The 26931-nt window shown below is 36.6% G+C and overlaps 1 protein-coding gene and 1 pseudogene across 1 annotated transcript in view; both read right to left on the bottom strand.

Moving 5' to 3' along the window:
- Nucleotides 1–3682: 3682 nt before the first annotated feature.
- The window catches only part of MIGA1 (mitoguardin 1), a 57219-nt gene continuing 33970 nt past the window's right edge, over nucleotides 3683–26931 (bottom strand). Inside the window, exons 8-15 of the mRNA XM_087820536.1 lie at nucleotides 17872–17990; nucleotides 17540–17612; nucleotides 16756–16842; nucleotides 15522–15620; nucleotides 13175–13309; nucleotides 11830–11883; nucleotides 8928–9044; nucleotides 3683–7295 (exon numbers count right to left, since the gene is read on the bottom strand). Coding sequence (XP_087676662.1) covers nucleotides 7077–7295; nucleotides 8928–9044; nucleotides 11830–11883; nucleotides 13175–13309; nucleotides 15522–15620; nucleotides 16756–16842; nucleotides 17540–17612; nucleotides 17872–17990 — 903 coding nt within the window. The 3' untranslated portion in view covers nucleotides 3683–7076. The remainder of the gene's footprint in view (nucleotides 7296–8927; nucleotides 9045–11829; nucleotides 11884–13174; nucleotides 13310–15521; nucleotides 15621–16755; nucleotides 16843–17539; nucleotides 17613–17871; nucleotides 17991–26931) is intronic.
- On the bottom strand, nucleotides 24341–25137 carry LOC107540077 (small ribosomal subunit protein uS17 pseudogene; annotated as a pseudogene).

The raw sequence follows: 26931 nt of genomic DNA, 5'->3' as shown, positions 1-26931 counted from the left end.
CCTTGCGCCCCTCAGTACCATCACCTTGACCTTCAGTTCATGGAACTTTACATGGTCATTCTGGCTCAGGACCTTTGCACAGGCTGTTCCCGCTGCGTGAAATCCTCTTCCCCCCCCCCCCGCCCCCCTTTCCCTACCTAACTGGACATAAACTTTTGCTACCTTCTCAAATGTTGCTTTCTCAGAGAGGCCTTCCTTTCACCCCAGCGTGCATCAGTCTGCTGTTATAAACTCATTCCACCCTTTTCCTCCCTATACTTATCCATTTATAATTACACATTTATTTTTATGATTTAAAGGATTAGGAGCTCTCGTAACTGATACCCTCTCAACAGATTCACTGGATTAAAGAAAGCTCTCCTTTCTAACTAGAAAACTGACAGCTACCCACAACATGCAAGGCCCGCTTCTTCTCCCGACAGTTCATCATTCATTCAACAAATACTCAATTCTAGATACTGAGGATACAGTACTGACAAGACAAAGCCATGCCCTCGTGGAGCATACATCCTGGTGGAGGGCAGACAGTAAGCAAATAAACGAGCTCTGTAGTGCTGAATGACACGCGACATGGACAAGACCGGAGCGGAGCAGGGAAGCAGGGAACGCAGGGAACAGGGGGGTGGGTTTTGTGCTTTCAGAGAGAGCCCTAGGGAAAGTCTCCCGTGAGGAAAAGCGTTGAGGCAGTGAGCTTTGTAAGTATCCGGAGGTACCTGGGAGCAGGGCAGTCCCGGGGAGGCACTGAGGCCGCGAGGAGGACCTGTCTGCCTTGCTCCAGGAAGAGAAGGTAGACTGTGCCTGGGGCTGAGCAGGCAGAGGCCACAGAACGTGCAGTGGGCCCGAGGCAGACTGCCCAGGACCTGTTTCGTGCCTTTTTGCTGAGTAAGATGGGTGGCCATTGGTAGATTTCGAACAAAGCAGTGACATGATCTGGCATTTTTAACATGCTCACTCTGGCTGATGCGCTGCAAATACACTAAATGAAGTGGGGAGACCAATTAGGAGACTTCCAAACTAGGAGGACAGGTAATGGGGGTTTGGAACAAGGGAATAGCTGTGAAGATAGCTGAGAAACACTAGGCACATTTCCCCGCCCCCTTGGTTCATTTCTTTAAAAGTAGAACTGGTAGGATTTTGGTAACGTTGAATATAAGGTGTGTGGAAAAGAAGATTTCGGCCTGAGGGATCTGGAAGGATAAGGCTGTCATTTCCTGGGATAAGAAAGGTTGGGAGGAGGAGACTGAGGCAGGTGTGGTAAGGAGCTGTTTTGAACATGCTAAGTTTGAGGACATTATTAGAAATCCAAGATCTGCCAATTTGCATAAACATCCCTTACATACTTATCATGAATCCATCGGTTTTGTTCTCAAACTTGATTATATCTATCAGTTGCATGTTACTGAAATTATATCAAGTAAACATTAGAAAAAGAAATATAAAAGCAAAGAGTTAGAGTGGGTACAAAATTATTAAAATCAAGGGGGAATCGGCACTCATTGCTTTCGAGCAAAATTTTTCTACTTTAAAAGGGAAACTGGAAATTCCAGATGATGATTTACAGATGCAGTTTGTGCAGCAGATACATCTCAGAAAACCAAGTGGATCCATAGTCCAAGTAAAGACCTTGACCCTACCTCAAAAGATTAGCCAAAGAATGCGCAGTTATTCCTTTAAAATTAAAATGTCTACACTATGTATAATTTATTATGATTCCTTGCTGTGGTATCCAGCCACCAAGATGACCTTGCCTCCTGGTATTAACACCCTTGTGTAATCTCCTCTCACCCTGTCAGGGCTGGTCTGTGTGACTAATAGAATATGGCACGAGTGACGGTATGTCCCTTCCAAGTCTACGCTATAAAATATACTGTCTCTTGCCTGAATATCTCTTGGGTTATTCACTCTGGGGAAAATCCGGCCGTCGTATTTTACAGATACTTAGGCAGCTCTGTTAAGAAGCTCACGTGGCAAGGACCTAAATCTCCCTGACAACAGCCACTGGAGTGAGCACATCTTGGAAACAAATCCTTCAGCCCTAGTCAAATTTTCAAATAATTTCAATCTCAGGAGAGACTCTAAGTTAGAACCACCAAACCCAGCCATTTCTGGATTCACAACCCTCAGAAACTGTGAGATGGTTTGTTTCAAGCTGCTAAATTTGGGGATAACTTGTTATGCAGCAATAGATGACGAACACACCTGCTTTAACCTATTTTTAAAATTATCCATCTTCTATCACATTAAGCACTCAGTCCTCTTTAGAGTCCCTGGGCCTATTATCTCAGAAAATGTTACTAAGTAAAATAATTAGCAAAGTTGTGAAAGTCATATACTTCAAGTGCTTTCAAATGTCAGAGTGCTTCTCTAGAGTCAAGTATTATTTCAAATACAGCAAATTATAAAAGTTCTAGAATTTCCTAAATATAAACGTCCATTGTGAAAGGCTTTGCGACACACATGAGACAGTTCAAAGCAAAACACTGAGGTGGTTTTTGATGTACCAGTTGCTTTGCTGTGGCTTTCAAGTAAAAAATAAAAAGTGTCATACATAGAAGAAAAGTTTGCTTTTTTTTTTTATGTACTGAAATCAAGTCCTTTCCTGCTCAAATGATGAAGGATACCTAAGGGTTTTCACTGTTTGGGTGTAGAAAAAAAAAAAAAAGAACCTCAGCAAAAGAGCTGTGCAGCCTGATCAAAGACATCAGTAGCATAAGGAGAGAAAGAGATTAAAGCAGAAGTGGCAGGGTAAAGTATTACAGAATACAGGGTATAGGAAGAAACACTGCGTAAAAAATAGAAGTCAAAAGTGGCATAAGAACAGTAAGAACGACAGTGGATAAACCAAGTGAGTTCAGAAAGATTTCCAGCAAAGCCCTACAAATAGTATAACAATAGGACACTGAGATGCTTGTAGAGAAGTATTTTAAACATACAGAGAGAGATGTTTAAAGTGCAAAATATTAAGTTCATGTCATGGAATCAAAGAGGATGGCATGAAACAACAGAGTATGGCAGATCACAAAAAACAAAACAAACGCCCAGAAGACGAGATTGCGATTCTGATCTGGCATCTTGTTCTATCTCCAGCCCTATGTCCTAGCTAGGAAGAGATTCCACTAATATTTGTATGGTTTCCTTATTATATACTTCAGTTTGTTTAATGTAATAGTTTAAAAAATATAACTATATGCATTTATCTATACTGTACATATTTAATTATCCTAAAATAAACCTCTTTTTAAAAATATGTTTTTTACTGATTTTAGAGAGAGGAAGGGAGAGGGAGAAAGAGAGAGAGAAACACCTATGAGAGAGAGAAACATTGTATTCCCTCCCCTTGGCTAAACATGTCTGAATACTAACCAAGATGTGCTGGGAAAGGGAGAAGTCTGAGTAGGGACGGACGCATGTAACATCATCAATAGGATAAATTTATACTGTGTTGGATGGCATTATTAATCGAAATACTTTGAATTATTAATTAAAATGCCAAGTACTTTGACTTTATTCATTATAAAGCTGTCTTTTCTCCCAGTTAGTACATAAAGAAAACTTTTACACTTGATTTCAATGTTTCTACTGTTGTCTGTGTTCTCTATGCCTGTATATGCGAGGTCTTATGGAAACTGAAGTGTGACCTTGTAAATACATAAGCATTGTATAAAATATTCAATACACCGGCAAGATATACCATCATTTTTTATTTGGCAATAGTAGAAATACATCCACGTTATAGTGCTTATTTTGGCTAAAGATCCAGTGCTATTTTTTTCTGCTACTGTAGTGTTTCACTTCTACATAAATTAGTCACTGCAGTCCTTACATTTAGCAAATAGACACATTTACTGATATTAGCCAAGTAAAGCTAATACAAGGTTGTTCTCAAACTAAGCAAAACAATAACACAATCATTAGGAACAAAAAAAAGATACCCTTATTTCTGTTAATCACAGATTATACAAATTCCTACATCTCACATACAGAGAAATTTCTAAATTTGATTAATCCAAGCAAATAACCAATAATTTGAATTCAGCCTAACTCATATAATCACTTTGAAATGTATAATCCAAATAATTTCCTAATGTGTTCATATTACAATAAAAGCAAATTGTGTTATGAACATAATTTAAAATTTCCAATTATGAAAGATCACAGAGAAGTATATTAAATGTTACTTTGGCATTCCTATTTCATTTGTTTAAAGGAAAGATAGTTTTCTTTTATAATGCAAATAATCATTCCTTCAGTAAGCATTTAAGTAGAAAATGTTACATCTTAAGGCAAGAAAAAGTTTGTGTTTTTTTTATCAAGTCAGTTAATTCAACAAATTATTCTAATCATAGTAAATGGGTGCAAATAAAGAATATCACTTTACGAGAGAAAGTTCTTTGTAGCTGACTATAACAGTATGAAAAACATCTTCTTTCTAAAAAGATCTCATTTTGACATTTAATAAACATATTGTAAGTCTTAGAGAAAAAATAACCAGCCTTTTAGTTTAACAAAAATGTAGAAACCAAAATATAAAAAAAAAGTATAAGTCACCTGAACACATCATTTTTCTTCCAGAAAAGAGAAGGGAAAAGAATTCATTTTCTTAGGAAAATTCAAGGTCCTCTTATAATTTACATGGGGTAGTGGGTAGTAGGGCTCATGTGGCAGTGGCAATTTTCTGATAACACTACCACAGGATTCATCCTAAAAGGTTTCAAACTAGTTTAAGTCATCTTCATTTTTAAAAATATTACTTTAACTCTTTAACCCAATGTCAAGGCAAACTGAAATTGGTACATTATGTCTTAAGTACTCTTCTGTGGTCAAAAACATCTTTGAGATGTTTCTTTTAAAAGGTCAAGTTTCTTCTCTTACAATACAGGTTTTTCCCCTATACTTATTACCCTGAAATTCTGTTTGGTCGCTCTTGACTCTTTTGTTAAAGGCCACAAAGAAAGCATCGTACTCAAGTAGTAACTACTGAACTGACCAAACACTAATCAAACTCAAGCCCTTAATTAGACAAACCAATCTCTTGAATATGGGCAACTTTTTGTTAAAGGTGAAATATAAAAGAGAGAGAGAGAAAAAAACCTTCTTGAAAGCCATTCATATTACCTGATGAAATAAATTCCTCAGTTACCTTACGTAGTAGCAGCTTTATTAAATAGTGCAATTCTTCAAAATAGATTTCAGACAATATCTTCCTCAAATAAAAGAGTAATCAAGTTTACTTATAGCTTTGTTTATAAAACCACAGCTTAAAACATTCAGCCCCCAAAACAGGAAACTTAATATAAGCAGTAACTGCCCAGCCTACATGCTAATGAGAATGTGTGCGTGCACCTATGTGTGTACGTGTGTGAATCATTCCAGGCTAGTGGTACCTCAACAAGATAAAAATACAAGATATAAGTTTAAAAATAAAACATTACATAATGGAATGTTTAGCTTTGATACTTCTATTGATACTCCTGCCTCAATAATAAGAATTATAAATAGCCAATTCTTAAATTACAAATATATGTAAGAAAAGTCAAAGAGATATATACTCAAAAATTATGAGAGCAATATTTTGTATTGTTTAATGTTATAACCTGTACATTATGGAACACAGTACATGCAAACAGAATGAAGATGCTGGATCTCATATTTTGTAACTACTGTTACCTAAACATGGCACATACATAAATTTAAAACCTTAAAAGTTTATACTCCCCATCCCCCCACTTTTCATTTTCTATTCATTAATCAGAAACTAGGCACTTTAATCTAAAAATGCATTCTAAAAAAATATATTTAAATCCTTCTGGGTAACTCACTCCCAAAACAAATAAAGCCCACTTTAAAAGCAAAATCAGCAAATCTAATCCACTGATATACTAAGTCAGCCACTCCAAATAAGTGGTATGTGATTTAGACACAAAATTAATACAACTCTAAAAGTATCTAATATACTCTAAAGAATCTTATTTATATGAACAACCCATTTGTTCATACATTTATCATAAAGGACATGAAATATACTTCCATACCATTAAAATATTTTGTTCTATATCCACGGGGAGGGGGGGCCTTTTTTAAAACCTCACTAAGGTTCAAAGTATGTATATTTTTAAAATGTGGATATAATATGACAAAATGTGCTAAGTTCTCCGTGCACATTTTAGAAGAACTAAAAGCCAGTTTTACAGAAGGAGAAAGGAGAAATGACTTTACTGTATCAAGATTAATAACTTCAGATGTTGGGAGATAGTCTCGACACTGCACAGGAAACATTTTAATTGCCTATCATAATTAATAAATGCTATATTTTTAACAATATTCATTTAAGAGAAAAATGCTCTAATCTATAAAAGGATAAAAGAAATGTTTTTAGTCTATTGTAACCTATAGGACCAACATTAATATATTTTGGAAACTGCAGAAAATCTAATATAAACTTGTAACATAAATTTCTCAGTGTCAATTCATTTAAATGTTTTGTAATGATAGTCAGCCATTACAATTTCTTTGATTCAAATACATAAGCAAATGCACAAGCAATAGTGTAAGCAGTACATAGTAAACACCACTACTGTCTAAACTTGATTAAACAAAGGAACAACCTTACAACTGAAAATACATTTTCAGGCAAACTTAAGTTTGTGAACACTAGGAGTAATATATTCTTGTATGTATAGGCCACACAGCTCTTAGCTAAAGTGTGTGATTTCAAGGTGCAAAGCATAAAAACAGAGCTTTTGAGAATGATACTGGACATTTCAGACAACTTCAAGACGACATATCAATCAACTCCCAAGTACCGGCATCAATTCAAGCAAAATATGCTCTGTAAGATATGCAACGGTTCATGAGATAAATTATTACCTAAAGACTGTGAAAAGCTGCTTTGGATACACTACACGGGGGTTCAATGACAGAACTTGTGTGTAAGTACAGTACAGTCACTCACTCTTGACTAGATTTCTTTCCCTCCCTGAGTCCATATCTACCAATTCTGTGTAATATATGTTACAGAATCAATAGTTATCTTAAAATATTTCATAGCACACTCAAATTGTCTGATTTGGTGGTACTCATTGCACTTTGGCTTCCACCAGGCTACTGGACATAACGTGACCATGATTACTTATACAACTACTTGTATGCCTCAGCGCATCGGCTCCAAGGTAGGCCATTAGAAGTTCAGTGCGGCCAATAAGTAACTGCATGAGGTCTTCGGCCAAAGTCTCTATACTGGAATAGCGTACTTTCTCGAAGTCAAAAATGTCTTTGAGAAAGAAAAGAACCTGATTCTGGAAAATAAACACAAAATAAATTGACACATATTAGACAAAAATTATATTAAATCTAAATAGTTACTAATGTTGTAACATGCATTGAATTAGGAGTCAGAAGGCCTGAGTTCCAGTGCTAGTTTCATATCTCATTGGAAAAGGGGCATTGAACAAGTGATTAAACCTCTTTGGGGTCTCATTTTCTTTTTTTGTAAAGTAAGGGGCAATAGTTCTTGTCATATTTTACTACTCAGGGCTGATGTTATGATAAAAGTCTATAGAAAATGTCTATAAACCAAAAGCACTGCATAAAGGCTAGGGGCTATTACCAGTCCTTGTCCAATAACTGAAGTTTTCAATGTTACCTATGAGCACTGCACTGCACTGGTACTACTTTAAGAGAGAACAGCAAACTATTTCCAATAATTACAACTTTGTATATCTTTCTGTACATAAAAAGCTTAGGACACATGTAAAATAAAAATAATTTCGGGTCTCAAACCAGTGGAAGACTAAAGAATATTTCACTGCAGTAAGTTAATACTTATGCTGAAACTCATTTTAAGCAAGTTGTGTACTACTAAGTCTTAAGCCTCGGGCTGTTGTGCCATCATGAAAATAAAAGTAATTCCAAAGAGTAAAAAATGGGAATATTTAATTTCTATCCTATAGAAATCAAATGTTAAGAAGTACTAAGAAGGCACGCCTCTTAGACTCACTGGATGCTGTAACTGGAAGGGTCAACGGCGATCAACCTGTCAAACCCCCTCATTTTATCATGAAGAGGAGGGAAACGCATGATTTGCCCAGAATCAGACTGCTCACTAGTGACAGACTTAATTCCAGTCCCAATTTTCCCCACTAAACACAAACCTTAACTTACACTGGCGAGGTCAAGTAAACTAGTCAAAAAATAATGAGTTTTAAATGATAGTAAAATAAACATTTCCTAAACCATTTACATAAGCGCTACATTAACAGCATGTAAACATAATTTTATTTTTTTAATGAAGGGTATAGTGAAACATCTACACTTTCAACCATCAAAAACTTTCCACTTCATACTTGGTTATATTTACTTTTTTATTTGCTCCTTGAAACTCAGCCTAAACTGAAGGCTATTAAAATCGTGAGGCTTATCTTGGCACTGTGCCAAGCAGAAACTTCTGCAGTGAGCTGTATAACTTGTGTTTTGGCAAACTTAAACTGCTGACGTTGGGGTATGACTTTAAACTCTCATGCTATTTCTCACAACTGGGATTTTATTATTCATGTTACCTTGAACCAAAACTTCTTTCTAAATTGCCACATGAGCAATAAAGACATGTATTATTTATTTTCTAGATTTCAGAAGCATCCAGGCATGAGGAACAAACTGCCTTCAGCAATTTGACTGTAACACTGTAACTCCGTCCAAGAACATGCATCCATCACAGAGGGAACCGACAAGGCGATGGACTTGTATCTACTCCAGGATGAAGTACCGTATCTGTATAATACTGATCTACGGGCATTTAAACACTGAATTTAGGTGACTTTTATAACTTTACCTTTAACATTCTTTCTTCTACAAATGCAAAAAACAAAACAGAATATATCTTATCAGATTTTTTATTTAGAGGGAAAAAATGGTTCAATGATTGGACATACCTTAAAGAAGCAACATAAATCATAGAGAGAATTTCTAGGACCCAAAAAGCCCCAGGCTAGGACAGGGCTGATGTGCTCACAAATGGCATAGAAATGGGCAAAAAATCCATCTGGGATCTGTTGGGAAGTAAAGGTGAATCGAGTTATTTTTACCGTTTTGAATCTTTCTCTTTAGAAACTTAAATTGCTATCCATCACATGACCAGCTCTTTTGAGGGAAAAGCAAGGGTCACTAATGAGCCAGCCTCATAAGAAAACTAATAAACTTACAAGTAATTTTTAGTCACAGAATGTTTTCTGTAGATTTCATAACTGAGCCAACAGTTTCAAATATGCTGAGAAACAGTATTTCTTAAAGGCATTTTCACTTCATAAAAAAGCAATCATATCAGTGTTGTAACTGAGTAAAAACAAGAATGGCATGGTGTTCCTTAGCAGTATAATTTTTAGGATTAATGAGACCGCCATGGTTTCAGCTATTAAAAAATTCTACTCAATTACTTAATTAGGTTATCTGAAAAAGACTAAAACAAACTTTAAATGATTAAGTACAAATTTGTGCTCACTAGAATCCTAACTTTTAGTAAAGGAACCAGATATTGAAGCATTTAATTGCCTCTTCTTGTGAAACAGTAAAACATAGAGTTGTGATTTAGGAAACTCTAAGTTTATTAATAACTTTCTGAATGTCCCTGGTTAAATAAGATCCTATGGGATCTGTCACACAGCATCCACCGGGGATAACTATGCCTTAAGATTCTGTCTCCTGGAGGGGTTACTTTCTATTTTACAGGCTCTAAGACACCTTCTAAACCTCAATTTAAGAACTATAGCAGCAATTACCATTTAATGAGTACTCATTATATTCCAGATAATGTGCTAGGTTCTATTTAATTTAATAAAATGTTCCTGAAAAAGTAGGTCATGTCAACATTTTAATATGTAAAAAGTGATACTTCAGAGGGATTAAATAACCTGTCCTAAATCACACAGGGCTAGCTAGCAAAGGCCTGCAAGTTATGAGGAATGCACTGAAGTTACTACTCTAGTATAAAAGATGTTCTGCATAAACTGAAATTCTAAACCCTATACAGACTCTAACTGTATTAGGCATCCAGACAGGTAAGAAGTTAGCATGGGCTGAAGTAGAAAAGAAATGCTTCACCAAGGAATAATTGTTGAGCTGAACTCAACAGCAGGTAAGATGTATTTAAGTACAGAGAACAGAGTATGGCATTCCAGGCACAGGAAATAGTTCTCCAAGAAGTGAGTTATATAGGTTTCTGTGGATACAGAAAGAAGACTAAGGCACAAGATTCATGCTAAGAAAAAATAAAGTTAGATCTAATGATAATAATTATGGAAACTGCCACTTATTAAACTTTTTAATATTTGTTCTTCTTTAACAAAATAAATTCCTTATGGATTTTACTTATGTATTTATTTTTTAAATATGTCTCCATTGATTTCAGAGAGAGGAAGGGACAGGGAGAGAGGGAGATAGAAACATCAGTGATGACGGAGTTGTCAATGATCAGCTGCCTCCTGCACACCCCCGACTGGGGATTGAGCCCGCAACTCAGGCATGTGCCCTAACCGGGAATTGAACCTCAGTCTCCTGAATCCTAGGTCGATGCTCAACTGCTGAGCCACACCAGCCGGGCTTTAATATTTATTCTTAATTTTATGTTTAAATTAAGCTTGTTGATACTATCTCATTTCATCCTTACATCAACCCTATGAAGTAGGCATCATACAGTTGTGATTTAGGAAACAAAGTTTATTAATAACTTTCTGAATGACCCCGGTTAAATAATATCCTGTGGGATTTGTCATCTTGCAAACAGTGAAACTAGATATTGGCTGAGAGTAACTTGCCCATCATCATTCTGGCTGTGTGAGAATCAAACCCAGTCTACAAGTCTGTTCCCTAGCCCTAAACCAGTGGTTCTCAAACATTATAGTTTATAATCATCATTTAGGGAACTTGTTTAAAACACTGGGTCTCTGGAATCATCTTAAATAAGAATTACTCAAATATATGGTCTCCAGAATTATTTTTAATAAGCACCTTCTGAAGATGCTATGGGAACTGAACTTCGGAAACACTGCACTTGGCAATACCATCCCAAAGTTATGAGGGTCAGACTGAGAAATATGGATATGATAAAATACTACTGGTCAGTATGCAAATAATAATGACCAACACTTGCAAGATGCACTATGCCAAATACTGTTCTGAGCACTATACATTTACTCCTCAAAAACCCCATGTGGTAGATATTATACTCTTTTTGAGAGATGAGGAAACTAAGGCACAAAGAAGTTAAGCACCTTACTAGAAGTCATGGCTAGTAAATGGCATTTGAAACCAGGCAGTCTCACTCCAGAGTCCACGCTGTTCACCACAGTAGTGAATGGTGAGAGCAGTATGCAGTGGGTGAGATGGGCTGAAGGGTGTACAACATGCAGGCAGGATATAAACTTTGAGACTTTTTTCATGGAGCCTCTTTGAATAAAACAACTATTAGAATCAAACCATTATTTCCCAGTTGGATTACATAAAGTGGAAACCACTATATTAAACAAGTTTTTAAAATCTTAAAACATCATTAAGCAACAAAACAAAAACTGTATCAGAGCTGTTTCTAATCCTAACCCCTCTCCCACTTAGTAGAAATCCCATGCAGGCCTCAATACTTGTTGCTATACTGAACTCCACAGAAAATTAAGAAAGAGGGAGAAAGAATTCAAAAAAGGAGAAGCCAACCATGTACCAATAAGTCACTCATCTGGCTTTAGGGACAGTCCTTATGACCTGCCATTCCCACTTGAGAACACCCTCAGATTTTCTTTGACAGGAGCCTCGAATGACTTAAGAAAGAAGTCCAAGATAGTTTACCTTCATCTGCTGCCTTTTCTGTTTCAGCACCGACCAACAACTTGAAGTCACAGCCTAAATATATGCAGAGGAGAAAAAACAAGACTTAAATTTATAACTATATAAACTTTCCATTTAGAAAAAAGCAATTTTTATTAGAAATTCAAAGTTGATGGGTCAAAAATGTTCAAAACATTAACTACTACTAAGAAGCAGTTCCTTCTATTATTTGTAAATATTAATGAAAAAGCGTTTTGTTTTTATAAATTTTAGAATTAAATAAATACAAAGTCTCCAAAGAAAAAAAGGCTGAACTCTGGTACCAATGACCTTGGCAATTATAATTCAACTCTCAGAGTTCTTAAATTCTGCTCCTGTGGGAAAAGAGTGAAAATATGTATGCACAGATACAATAAATGTTTTATACATAACAATGAAGACAAAGTACTGTTTTTTTCAAGAACAGTACTGCTGGAAATAATTGTGGGTAAAGCCAACAGTTTTATTCAAATAAAGAACTAAAAAATACAACCATAATGATAGGGACAAAACACCCAAGTGGATCCTGAAGAAATCTGACCCTACTCTGGCATGTCTCAACTTTGACCAAGGTCAATTTACCAAAGTAGTTATGGAAATGGAGATAACATATACCTTTTATGGTTAAAACATACTTTGAAGGAAAAGTGGATTTATTAAAACTGTTTTAAAATTCAGTATCAGGAATTTGCAAAACAATTGTGAAATAGCCCATTGGAACATTTTTTTAAAGGCATTCAAATGTATTCTATCCTATCTACATACTTAGAGCCCAACAGAAAACAATGTCAAATACAGATTTGAGTACAAAACAACAGAAACTAAAATCATTCAAAGAATAGAATATAATTAAACCTGGTTGTGTGTTTTTTTTGGGGGGGGGGCACATATTTATTTTTTTTCTCTCCTAATTTTTTATAGTATTTAGGAACATGAATCCCTATATTTTTCTCTAAAAATATATATATTGTCTTTTGACTGTAACTGCTCTATTTCAGTTTAGTCACAGAGCCATTTCAGTTACAGACAATTTTTTGTTAGGCCTGAACTAGCCTGAAGCCTGATGTAGTTTTTCTTGTTTTTGCTTTTAGATCTAAAGAGATAATGAATATTTCAGGTCAAGGCAAGAACTGATAGAAAAGCCAGAAAGGAAATTTCATCTGAAGACGTTATATATTCACCACATCTGATCCCAAATTCAAAGGATGAACTCAGTGTCCACACTACTTATTCTATAGGAGATATACATGTAAATCTTATTAATCTTCCCAGTTCTGACCATTTTTCATTAAATTTACATGGTTAAGAAAGATAAACCACCACTTACAGTTTCTTTGAAGGATGAGTTTAGCCAGCGATTATTTACTACATTCTGTATGGACGCGGGTGGGTTTTCTAAATCTTCAAAGGAATCCATTAATATAAAATCCAGAACAACATCATAAAAATTTAGATTTTTCACCTGCATTAAATTATGAGTTAAAACAGAAATTATTATTACATAGAGCTAAAATAAAGTCTGAGCCAAGGCTCCATACTTTATAATAATTTGGTGTGTTTAGTTGAATCAGATTATTGTATGTCTAACAAAAAGAGAGGAGAGACAAATATGAAAACAACTCAACCCCAGAAATGACAATTCATGTGATAGCTGTTCCTTCCTAGGTCCCATCAGGTGAAATTAATCTTTCCCTTCACTCTATGCTAGGAGTCCTTTGTTTGTGCTTTTATTATGGTATCCACAAAGCTCGTTCTGCCCTGTCATTGAGTTACTAGTATATCTGTTTGTCTTCCTCACAACACCATGAGCCTCTTGCTCTTTCGTTCATTCATGCATACTGTATTGTCCTACACGCTGTACCAGGTGCTCAGACTTCTAGGGTAAGCAAACCAGACGCTTAGTTTAGTGGGGAAAACAGACAGCAACAATTAATCCCACAAATATAGTTACAAACTGATAAGCACAGTAAAGGAAAAAGTACATGGTACTATGAGAGCTTCTGGTGGAACTCTAGACTGGATGTCACAGACGGCTTTCTTCAGGGAGGCATCCAGGTACAGGAAGTACCTTGTCAAGGACTTTAAGGTAAGAAGGAACACAGTGATGCTGTGTCAAAGAAAACCGTGGCAAGTGTGCTGTAGCTCCCTACAGCAGAGAGCACAGAGGCAGGACAAGGAGGGGACAGTTCCTGCAGAGTTTATGACCCATGTTGATGATTTGGGGTTTTATCTTCACAGTAGTTTAGGGAGGTAGTGGTGAAAGGGAGGTGGATGATCAGATTTGTATTTTTTTTTTAAAGACTATTTGGCAGTGCCCAGCCGGCATGGCTCAGTGGTTGAGCATTGAGCTATGATCCAGGAGATCGTGATTCAATTCCTGGTCAGGGCACATGCCCAGGTTGCGGGCTCGATCCCCAGTATGGGATGCGCAGGAGGCAGCCGATCAATGACTCTCTCATCACTGATGTTTCTCTCTCTCCCTTCCTCTCTTCGAAATCAATAAAGATATATATTTAAAATATAAATATTAAAAATAATAATAATAAAGACCGTTTGGCAGCAATGTGGAGAGTGGATTGGAAAGGACTGAGAGTGAATGCCAGGAGTGGAAGAGTAGGCAGGGAATCAGGGAATGTGAAGACTCTGAGGTAGTCCAGGGAAAGACAATAGTTACTCAGACTAGAGTGGGGCTGGCAGGAATAGAGAAAAGCTGAAGAAATTGAAAGATATTTAGAAGTTAAATTGACAAACTTAAGAGAGGAATACGATAAAGTAGGTGAGGACCAGGGAGGTGCGAAGGAAGAGTCCCAGGTTTCTGGCCTGCACAGCTGAATGCACAATGGAGAACACTGAGGCAACACTGGAGAAGGAAACCTTATGCCTCTGTGTCTTGGAACTACTGTTTTCTCTGCCTAGAAAGCCTTTTAGCCCCTTGCAAACTCATTCTTTAAGCTTCTGTTAAACAAAGTGTTCCAGGCTCATTATGTACTCTCCCTATTCCAGTGCTGAAATCAGCCATTTTTCCAGGGTCCTGCTTCCTTTCAGTGGAGACTGGTGCTTAGAAGCCAAGATCTGTGTGCCCTTGAGGAGTCATTTCTTTTGAGGCGTTGCTGCTCCCAGACCCCCTCAGTGAACAGAGCTGCGGAGTACATGTATGTTTATGTACATGTAAGTTATTATATTTATTTCTATAGCTATCTATATCTATTATATACTGTGAATTCACCCTGAAAGCTCCAAATTCCATCCTAGCTTTTCTATACCTCCCTCTCCAAAAGCAAGAAGACTGGCTCCAATTATTCTCAATACATTTGTTTGTCTGATTCTGTATATACAGCCAAAATCCTGGCCCCAGTGAGCTGCCTCTCGGAAACCATCTCTGAATAGGCCATTACTGCCCTGCTGGGGTCTACTCCTGACTTTCAGAAGGAGGGAAAGAAAGAAGGAAGGGAAGGAGGGAGGAAAGAGAAAGGCTTTTTAAAAAACAATTCTTCTCAACAGTTGCCCCAATGTATAAAGCCTGTGGTTGCTATTGTTCATGACTGTCATAACCACCACCACACAATTGGTTTTACTGTCATTACAATGACAAAAAAATAGTGGCCTCAAATTATGCAAATATTATGTGTAAATATCTAAGGGGAATAATATATTGTAAAAAAATTCAAACTTACTCCTTTAGCAGCAAGTTCCATTTCAGTACTATCCCAGTGATCGGTCTGCTCTAAAAAACAGATCATTTCATCAAAAACGTCTTCAAACTTCTTTGGATTCTGCAGAAGAAAATACACTTTAATCCTAAACTCAACCTCATGACAAGGCTCAAGCCTGCAAAGTACATGAGTTATTCTTCAAGTTCATTTGCTAGATCTTCATTTGATTAGATCACTGAGTTAAAATACACTTTCAAGGTATGCCATATTCATTTGGTTTAATATTCTGTTGTTCCAACATTTTGAAGAAGCCCAGACTAAGAACGCTGTAAAATGTCATAAGCAAAGTGCCTACTACTCAAATACATATGCTTATTTAGGTAAGTCCTTAAGATGAAAACTTAGTTGCAGAAGATACCATCTGATGCTTTTAATGCAGTTCTGCTCCTTTAGGAAGGACTGTTGTTCAAACCACTGGGTTTATCTGCCATGGGAAGGCCAAGAAAGCAACATAAAATTAACATTGGGAATTGCAAGTAAATAGCACCTTTTATTTATTTTGCACTTTGTAAAAAATTTGCTTTCCCATTTATCATTTATTTAATCATAAGAACCCTCTGAAATAGTATACCATATATACTTTTATTATTCAAATGATAGGGTTGAGATTCAAATAGATTGGGTCTGAAAACCAGGTGTTCAAATGGCTCAAGGAAAGCCTGTTTTATTTTGGTTTTCCTTATCTGGACACACCGTGTACATAAAAAAGTGGCTCTTATAGTCTTAATTAAATTATTTTTATTGCTTCTGCCTCATTCAGTCCCATGAAGATGGGTAAGAGTAAGAAGGCAGCTCAATTTGTATTTCCAGATTTCTGAGATCTGTACTATTCCCTGGAGCCTTCTTACTGAACACGATTAAAGGAAGTAAGAGAAGAGGTATTAGAAATAATAATAGTGGTGATTGTTAGCAGATATAATGATAATTCTCACCATGACATTCACAGAATGACTTTATGGTAAATTGGGAATAATTTATGAGAGACAACTGGATCAAAACAGAGTGGGATTTATACACAGAAAATAGTCCAATCCAAGCAGAAATCAATGCTCTTGGGGTTATTTATATTATGTAAATCTTTTCAACTATCTACAAAAATTGTTTCTTCTATTAAAAATGTAATGTACTGTAATTTTAAGTTCAATGGAAACAACAATAAAAAAAAAACAACTTGCCAACAAAACAAGTTAGTTACCTTTCGTGCTTTCACAATTAACGCTGATAAAATTTTCCTTCCACTCTCAGCAAGGAATATCCTGTTGGCTGTTTCTGAGAGAATAACCTAAAAAAAATACCACCCCAAACAAAGAAAACAGAGCCCTGTAATAAATGTGAATGCACATTTGACTGTACAGTACATCTATGCACAAATAACCCTAATGCAGTCAATGTGTTGTATGTGGCACTATTTCAGCAGGCAGACCACAGAGAAAGTTCTAATTTACCAAAATAAAATGAGTTCTTGAAACCTATAATCAGAAAAGATTAAAGGGAGATAAATCTGAATTTAAATTCTGTTCACTTTAATATTAGAAAGTCCAAAATAAAGGATACATAGCCCAAAATATAAGAAAATAGAATTTTGTTGTATTGTTTAATGACCTTATTTCATTTTAGAAAAATCAATGACTTTACAATTGATTCAAATAAAAAACAATCTAGAACACATACTGATTGATAATAAATTAAAAAGTAGGATTTTTATTTTAAGCAGCCATTTGCATACATATCTAGCATCAAAATATCCTGTTTTGACCAAGTGTGGCGGACCTGGGAAGCCATGGGAGAGTACAAGGACAAATGAATCCAAATGAAGGGAAATGGCAGGCAGGACACATAAACTTGGTAGACTTTCTATTTGCCATTAGGAATAAGAACAGCAAGAGCAAAGAGCTGTACTGTTTATATGCAGCTGGACTCTACAGCATGAGGGTGGGGATGAATAGCCGGGTAAAGTCACTTAATGTTTAAAAAAATACCTGAAAAGCCTGTCGTATACAGTGAAGTTTGGCAAGAAAATCGCTGTCTCCTAGGCACTCCAGCATTTCAGTTCTATGTAATAAACAGGGGAGACAACTGTTACACTGCATTCAAGAGCAAGTCTACTACAAATTTGGACTCAAACAAGGCTTAATCCAGTACCTTAATATAAAACACATGTCTTTTCAATACTGACAAAACATATAAAATTTTTTTTAAGCCTAAAAATATGCTTTCCCCTATTCTCATGAACATTTTAAATAAATATCATATAAGCACAGCAATAACACCTCAGTATTTTTCATAAACGTAAGCAAAACTGAAATGGTACCTAAGCACTCTTGAGTAAATTTTTCCTTCTTCAACTAAATGCATGGCTTCTTCATAAAAAGGGCAGTGGCAAAGAGACTCCAGACTGTAAGATTGCCGGACTTCTCTGTGTTCTGCAAGCTAAGCATTACAGTGGGTTAGAACAGACTACAATGATGTAAGAAAAAAACTATAAAAGATAGAAAATCAGATCTCACTAACATCAAAATATACTCAATTTGATTAAACCATAATAACCATTCAATAGGATTTTATAGCTAGTAAGATCTGAATTCATTTTATTTCAAAATTCAGCTGTAAAAAAAGAGTAAAACTTTATTACAAGCTTAAGTTCATTTCGAATTCAACTACTTAAATCCACAGGGTGCACAAAAAGCAGTTTAATCTTACACTTCACCAACAAAAATAACTGAAGATGAAGCATTAGAGAAAAAAAAGAGGATTTTATCATTCAAAGAATGCTTAAAAGTATTTTAACTCACAATTGTAAATGAAGTAAAACTTTCTACAAAAACACTGATATAATCTCAATTTGGCTAATTCTAAGGAATTTTTCTAATGTGCAGCTTTGAGTCATCTTTATATAACTGAAAAATAGTCATGTACCTACGGCTACTGTAATAGCTCTTCTGACAGTTCATTAAAAAACAACTGCGAACACTATAGAGCAGTCAGCTAAGCAAGAAATTATTTTTCAATACCACATGATCCATTAAATGGCACACTGTAGGGTTTTAATTTTTTTTAATAACAACTTTGAGATATAATTCACATACCATAAAATTCACCCTTTTATGTGTACAATCCAGTGGTTTTTAGTACAGTAGTCTCCCCTTATCCACGGTTTCACTTTCCACGGTTTCAGTTACCTGTGATCAACTGTGGTCCAAAAATATTAAGTAGAAAATTCCAGAAACAAACATTTCATAAGTTTTAAATTGCATGCTGTTCCGAGTAGCATGATGAAATAACACTGTCCCACTCCATCATCTCCAGACTAGAATCATCCCTTTGTCCAGTGTATCCATACTGTATGAACTACCTGCCCATTAGTCACGTAGTAGCCATCGTTACCATATAGACTGTCACAGAATCTCCGCATTTACGTTCAAGCAACCATTATTTTACTTAATAATGGCCCCAAAGCATAACAGTAGTGATACTGGCAATTCAGATATGCCAAAGAGAAGCTGTAAAGTGCTTCCTTTAAGTGAACAGGTATCTATGTATGGGGAAAAAGATGGTTATATAGGTTTTGGTATTATCCATGGCTTCAGGCATCCACTGGGGGTTGGGGAGTGTCTTGAAAGATATCCCCTCCAAGTAAGGGGGACTACTGTATATTCATTGGGTTGGGTAATCTGCACCACTTTCGAATTCCAAAATATTTTTATCAGTCCAACAAAAAACCCCTACCATTAGCAGTCACTCCCCACTCCCCTTCTCCTTTCTCTCTAGCCCCTGGAAACCACTAATCTACTTTTAGTCACTATGGAATTTCCTACTTCGGAAAATTCATACAAATGGAATATGTGGTTTCTTGTGTTTGATTTCTTTCATTAGCATAATGTTTTCAGGGTTCATCTATGATGTAGCATGTATCACTTCTTCACTCTTTTTTATGGCTGAATTGTATGGATATACCACATTTTGTTTACTCCTCATTGACAAATATTTGGGTTGTTTCCACCTTTAGGCTATCATGAATAAGGCTGCTTTTAGCATTTGTGTACAACTTTTTTATGTTTTCAATTCTCTTGAGTATATACAATGGTCAGGCGTAACTCCATATTTATCTTTTTGAGGAGCTGTCAAACTGTACAGCAAAGTGGCCATACTATTTTCTATTCCTAACAACAATGTACAATGAATCAAATCTTTCCATACCATTGCCTACAATTATTGTCCATCTTTTTTATTACAGGCACCCTGGTGTATATAAAGTTGTTTAATTTCACTAAAGACTAGTCATGTTGAACATCTTTCCTCTCCTTATTGGCCTTTGTATATCTTCTTTACAGAAATGGCTATTCAAATCCTTAGCTCATTTTTAAATTGGGTTGTCTATTGTTGAGTTGTAACCATTCTTTATATATTCTGGAAATAAGTCCTTTAACAAATACACAATTTACAAATGTTTTTTCCCAATCTGCTGTCTCTTTCGCTTTCTTGTCCTCTGGTGTCCTTTGAAGCACAAAAGTTCTTACTTTGGCCAAATTTCAATTAATCATTTTTTCCTTTTGTCTCCTTAACTTTTACTTCCTGCTTGTGGACAACATCAAGACATCAAGGTCAGATGGCTTCCAATCAAGATGGCAGATAGGTGAACGTGGTACTTAATCCTCCCACAACCACATCAAAATTACAACTACACTACAGAACCACTATGACTGTTAACCACCTGAAATCTAGCTGAACAGAAGTCCTACAACTAAGGATAAAAGAAGCTACGGTGAGACTGGTAGGAGACATGGAACGAGCTGGTCCCACACCCACAACAAGGATGGACCTAGAGGGTACTATGTTGAGTGAAATAAGATAGACAGAGAAAGACAAACGACAGACAATTTCACTTATATGTGGAATCTATAAAACAAACAAGCAGAACAAATACAGAATCACAGGTACAGAGAACATTCTGACTGTTTTAAGAAGGGAGGGGGTTTGGGGGAATGGGTGTGAAAGGTGAAGGGATTTAGAAGTACAAATTGGTAGTTACAAATAGGGATGTGAAGTATAGCACAAGGAATATAGTTAATAATATTGTGATAACTATGTATGCTGTCAGATGGGTACTAGATTTATTGCGGTGATCACTTCATAAGTTATATAAATGTCTAATCACTATATTGTACACCTAAAACTAATGTAATATTGCACATCAACTATAATTTAAAAATTTTTTTGAATTATTTAAAAAGAAAAGAACATCAAGGTCAGCCCAGAAGTAAGAAGTTAGGGACTTCTAAGACTTTTCCTGCACATATGCACAGCCCTGCCATGTCTGGGGCTTTCTAGACTCCCAGGAATATGGTGGAGCCTTTCAAAGACCCCTATAAACATCTCATTGCCCCATTTTCCCTTTTAATTTTTTTTTTTTAATCCTCACCAGGGGATACTTTTTCCATTGATTTTTTTTTTTTTTTTTTTTTTTTTTTTTTTTTTTTTTAAGAGAGAGTGGAAGGGAGGGAGGGGGAAGAGAGAGAAACATGGATATGAGAGAGACACATTGATTAGTTGCCTCCTGCACTGGACTGGGGCCAGGGATCGAATCTACAACTGGGGACGGGGATCGAATCTACAACCCAGGTACGTTCCCTTGACAGGAAATCAAACCTGAGGCCCTTTGGTGCATGGGCCAACACTCTAACCACTGAGAAACACAGGCCAGGCCCCTTTTATGGTTTTTTGTCAGCCTCTTGTTAGCCCCAGCTGGTATCACCACCTCAGTCAGCAGCAATGTTAAACAATTACCACTGATTGTTTCCAACAAAGGCCCAAGGAATAGAACTCTTTGTACAGAGCAACTCTAAATCAGGTCAAATAAAGACAAGTCCTGAGAATGGAGTTTTGCAGGTGAAATAGTACAATTCTCTAGGGATGAGGCTTTTGAGAAGCTCCAAAGCTACTAAGTTTCTTTTAGTGGCTGCTGGGCCTCTGGTTTTCAAAGTTACCAGAGTTGTGAGACTGCTGGTTTTTACTATGCTATTCTGAAGTGTTTCTCCATGCTATAGTTCTGGCACTTCATATGCACTCATTGCTATGCTAAATGCTTTAACTTGATTATCTCATTTACTCTTAACAACAACTCATAAAGTATATACTATTATCATCCACATTTCACAGATAAAGAAACAGATATTTAGATTAGCAGGAACATGCCCCAAGTCCCACAACTAAGTAGTGGAAGTTAAATTAAGCCCAGGCATTTAATTTAAAGCTTATATTCTTTTATCCTGTTTAAGATTTTTTATCGATTTTTAGAGAGAGAGGAAGGGAGAGGGAGAGAGAAAAAAAACATTGATGTGGAACACTGATCAACTGCCTCTTGCATGACCCCTACTGGAAATCAAGCCCAAAATCTGGGCATGTGCCCTGACAGGGAATTGAACCAGCAACCTTTCAGTGCACTGGATGCTGCCCAACCAACTGAGCCACACCGGCCAAGGCTATACTCTTAAATATCAAATTGTACTCTCCTAACAGCCTTATCTATCCAGAGAGCCAAGGAAGAAGTTTAATCATTGGTAATATTTAATATAGTATAAATATGTCTATTAGACCAGAAGTAAAAGGAAAAAAAAGTAAATGGAAATAACAATACCTGACATCGTATATTTTCTGCTTTAAGTAGTTCCCCTCATAGTTTAAGGAAAATATATTATGCTAATGGAAAGTGTCTGAGGTTAAATAAAACCCAACCTAACAGTTTTAAAAAAATAACTTAAAATGGAAATTCTTTAGATATTAAATAGTTTAAAGTTTTGAACCATTGTCAAAACAAATAGTATCTATGTACACCTACCAGTAGGAAAAATCCTAAGGAGGAAACTGGAGCTCCAATTAAACTCTCTACATAAAATAATTTATACTAATAAGTGAACAAGTCCAACAATGAGAGATTCCAGAGTCAAGTCCTGATTTACAGGTCTACCTTGCTTATTTGTTGGTTTGGCTCTGAGGTGATCATTTAACTAGGTCTCTTAAAACAGGCTTGCAGCTGTGAAAATACATCATATTGAAGATTTGACACTGGCTAACATTATCATCAACTCTTCCTAAGAGACAATGACAACTCAGAAACATTTATTTAAATCATGAATCTTAAGTTTTTTACAGCAAAAAGCAAATCACTAAAATAATGGCTTAAATTCTCATTTTAGAATATAGTTTCTAGGAAGAATTTTTTGACAAAATTTCCCAAAACTTTTTAAAAGGTTTGAGAAAAAGATTAACATTTTATAAGAGCTGAGACGTGACTTCAGAAGCAGAGGTCAGTAACAGTAAAATCCCAACATATGAAAATGGGCAATTTACCATGAAAAAGGGTTTTCTTTTTTACCTTTTTTTTTTGCTAGCTGAAACTTTTGAAATGTCCTTTATTTCTAAACCATTCTTCCCCAAAAACCGTAGATTTCAAAAATTCATTTTAAAATTTTCAAACAGAAACGTAACACTAAATTGGTTTCCACCAAAGCACTATCCCACCTTATTAGTTATCGCCCATAGTTTACAAGTACCATAAAAATGACCAGGTAAGAAATCAAACAAGTCAATAACAACAATAGCAACAATAAAAACAGACAAAATAAGTAAAACCCAAAGGTGTACCAACCAGTAAAAACAATGTTTTGGGATTAGCTGAAAATTTCAAACATCCTAAATTACTTCTCCCTGCCTTCCATGAGGTACAAGAGGGGCTGAACCTTATCTTCCCTGGCAAGCAATGATTGCGCTGAATGTAAGGTAATATTTTTTAAAGCCTTAATTTTTTTTATATCTTTATTGATTTCAGAGAGAGGAAGGGAGAGAAAGAGGGATAGAAACATCAATGATGAGAGAGTCACTGATCAGCTGCCTCCTACATGCCCCGGACTGGGGATTGAGCCCGCAACCTGGACATGTGACCTGACTGGGAATCGAACAGCAATCTCCTGGATCCTAGGTCAATGCTCAACTGCTGAGCCACGCCTGGCCAGGCTAACACCTTAATATTTTTAAAGGCCTCTGAACTATGATGAAAGAAATGTCGAAAAAGTCTCAAAACTAATATAAGCTGGGTTATGAAATAGGCGTAGTTCCATTTTAATATGGACTATTTTTTACATGTTTACATTTTCCTTTCAGATCAACCACCTAAAATTACAAATAGAACTTACAGTTAAAGAAAGCAGACTGATTGTATACCATATTTCACTAATAGAAAAGTAATAAAAAAGGAAACCACCCTCCAAAATGGCCTGCAATGATTCTCTCTTCCTGGTAATATCTCATTCCATGCTGCACAGAACTAACATGTGTAGCCAATAGGATATTGTAGAAATAGTGGAGTGTGATTTCTGAGGCTAGATCCCAATAGTCATTGCTTCAATCTCACTCTCTTTTGGGTCACTTCTGCTGGAGGAAGCTAGGTGCCATGTTGTGAAGATACTCAAGCAGTCCTACAGAAAAGTCCATGTGGTGAGCAAGTTAGGTTTTCTGCCATAGGCTGCACCAACATGCCATTCATGAAAGTGAGATATCTTGGGAGCAGATTCTCCAGCTCCAGTCAAGCCTTCAGATGAGTGTAGCCCCAGCCAATATACTCGACTACAACTTCACTAAAGACCTCAAGCCAGAACCACTCAGATATGCCACTTACAAATTTTTGACCCTCAGAAATGGTGAGATAATAAGTGTTTATTCTTGTCATCGCTATTGTTTTTGAATGGGAATAGAACTTTTGTTTGGGGAAGTGGGTAGGTCCAGTCTCAGAACTTCTGGAACTGCTTCTTGGTGCTATTGGCCTTGGTGGCCTTGAACACAGCAAAGCTAACAGTTTTGCTCAGGGGCCAGCACTCACCAACCATGATTAATATCACCCATTGGATATCCCTGAAACAGGGGGACACGTGCATGTTTTTAATGGCACCTCTCCAAGTTGTTGTACTTTTGGATGTAGGGCAGTCCCCACAGATGACAATGGTCCTCTGCAGCTTCATCTTGGTGAACATACCAGGCAGGATCCACCATCAAATGCAAACATTACCAGTAAAGTAGCATTTCTTCTCAGTGTAGGTACCCTCAATGGCCTCCTTAGGCATCTTGAAGATTAGACCAATGTTCTTATGGTACTGTAGGAGCCTTTTCTTGACAGTTTCTCCAAGCAAGCCCCTCTTCTTACTTTGAAAGATGGTGGGCTGCTTTCGGTAGGCACATTCAGCCTAGGAGGAGTCACTCCTTATCTAATTAACATATGCGACTTCAGAATTAAATACCTAAACAACAGGGCTCCCTGGATTAGCCCTTAGGACTCAGTTCTCATAGGACTAACTGTAAGGCCCAAGATCCAGAAAACCACCCCCAAACTTACATTTTAAGACAGTTAACACCTAAAACACTTCAGCCCCCATTAAACTCCAAGCATGGGGGCCCCAGGATCTGATCTGATCTGATCTAATCTAATCTAATCTAATCTAATCTGATCTAGATTAATGCAAAGATATGTACCTCTGCTTAACAATCTCCAAACAGGGGCACAGTATCTCACTCTCAAGGACGCACCCATGAGGTCTGGGGCAGGCTCCTCAACCTCAGCACCAGCCCCAAGCCCGAAACCTGAATTTTATTATTGTTTTAAGACACTAAATTTTGGGTAATTTATTATACAGCAACAAATAACTAATAGTGGAAACCATACTAAGGGCAACAAAAAGACACATGAACTTCCCAAAACTGGAAAGCAAATGAAGTGTGTGGACAGATGAAACAGACGAGGAAGCCATAGTCCAGAATAAATTCAGGAGGGAATATATTTGTCAGAAGTACACATTTGCTAAGCAGCAGCCTTAAAAAGCCCAGGCATGGCCCAGCTGGAGTTGCTCAGTGGTTGAGCATCGACCTATGACCCAGGAGATTGATGTTCGATTCCGGGTCAGGGCACAAGCCCGGGTTGTGGGTTCAATCCCCAGTAGGGGGCATGCAGGAGGCAGCCGATCAATGACTCTCTCATCACTGATGTTTCTATCTCTCTCTCCCTCTCCCTTCCTCTCTCTGAAATCAATAAAGATATATTTAAAAGAAGAAAAAAAAGCACCAGGCCTAGAGTTGGCAGGTATGAGAGTAGGATTGAAGAAGAGGGGTTGAAAATGGGAGGTTAATGAAAGTCTGTGTCCAAACACCTATAGTAGTCCCACATCTCATTCTACTCCCTGCCCCTTTCCCTCCATCCCTGAATAGGAAGACAGCTTATAAAAGAAATAAAAATTTAAAAAGTCAACCAGAGGACAATTCTTTTTAAAAGTTATTAAAACTGCCCAAAGAGAGTAAATGGACAAGGGTGAATGATGGGCCTCCCAGAATAAGGCCCTCTTCATTCTGTATCCAGGTGTGCCCAGCCTGCTAGGCAATTTCCAGAACATTAATCCTAAAGAAAAGTCTGCCAATCAACACACCTCAAAGAAGTAAATGAGCCGAGTTTGCTCTGCTTATTACCTTTTCGTGGGAGAAAGAAACATAAAACACTGCAAACCCACACAATCCACCTAAGAAAATCAATCCAGAAACCAATTACACTTTCAAATTTGAGGGGCAAAAAATCAGCATAAGAATGAAAGTCTTAAACAGATAAAACTGACTCCAGAGGAAATAAGATAATTCAAGAAACTGACAGTTTCAATGGCAGATATAACCTTTCAGATTATGATTATTCTAAATGTTTATCCTTGTCACTTTGTATATTATTGTTAGTGTGTTGTTTTGAATTGCTATAAACAAGTGCTAGCAAGTCAGAGGTGGGATAGCAAAAGCTTTCCAAGCTTGAACAATAGTAGATGTATCTGAATAATAAAAAATAAAATTTTCTCTATAAAGAGCACCCTACAATTTATATATTAAACACATACATACCTTAAGGAGGGGTAATTCTAAGAAAAACGAAATCTAAGGCAAAAAATTGCTCTCTCTGTAATATTAGTTTCTACCTATTAAATCACAATCTCTTTAACAGATGGTAGAGTTAGGGAAGTACTTAATGCAGTGGTATCCTAACATTGAAAAGACTTTTCAGAATTTGAAAACATGCTAAGTAAAAGAATGTCAAACACAAAAGATCACATATTGTATAATTCTATTTACATGAACTGTCCAGAATAGGCTAATTCATGGAGACAGAAGGTAGATTAGTAGTTGCCAAGGGCTGGGGGGTAGGTGAGAAAAGGGAGTGATTACTAATAGTTTCTTTTTCTTTTTAGACTGATAAAAATATTCTGGAATCAGAAAGTGGTACTAGTTGTACAACTTTGTGAATACATTAAAAACCACTGAATTGTATACTTTAAAAGAGTGAATTTTATAGTATCAG

The sequence above is a fragment of the Miniopterus natalensis genome, chromosome 9 (assembly GCF_054644295.1).
Source record: "Miniopterus natalensis isolate mMinNat1 chromosome 9, mMinNat1.hap1, whole genome shotgun sequence".
Lineage (NCBI taxonomy): Eukaryota > Metazoa > Chordata > Mammalia > Chiroptera > Miniopteridae > Miniopterus > Miniopterus natalensis.
Note: the sequence above shows the minus strand (reverse complement) of the source record. Positions and strands in the feature narration are given on the sequence as shown.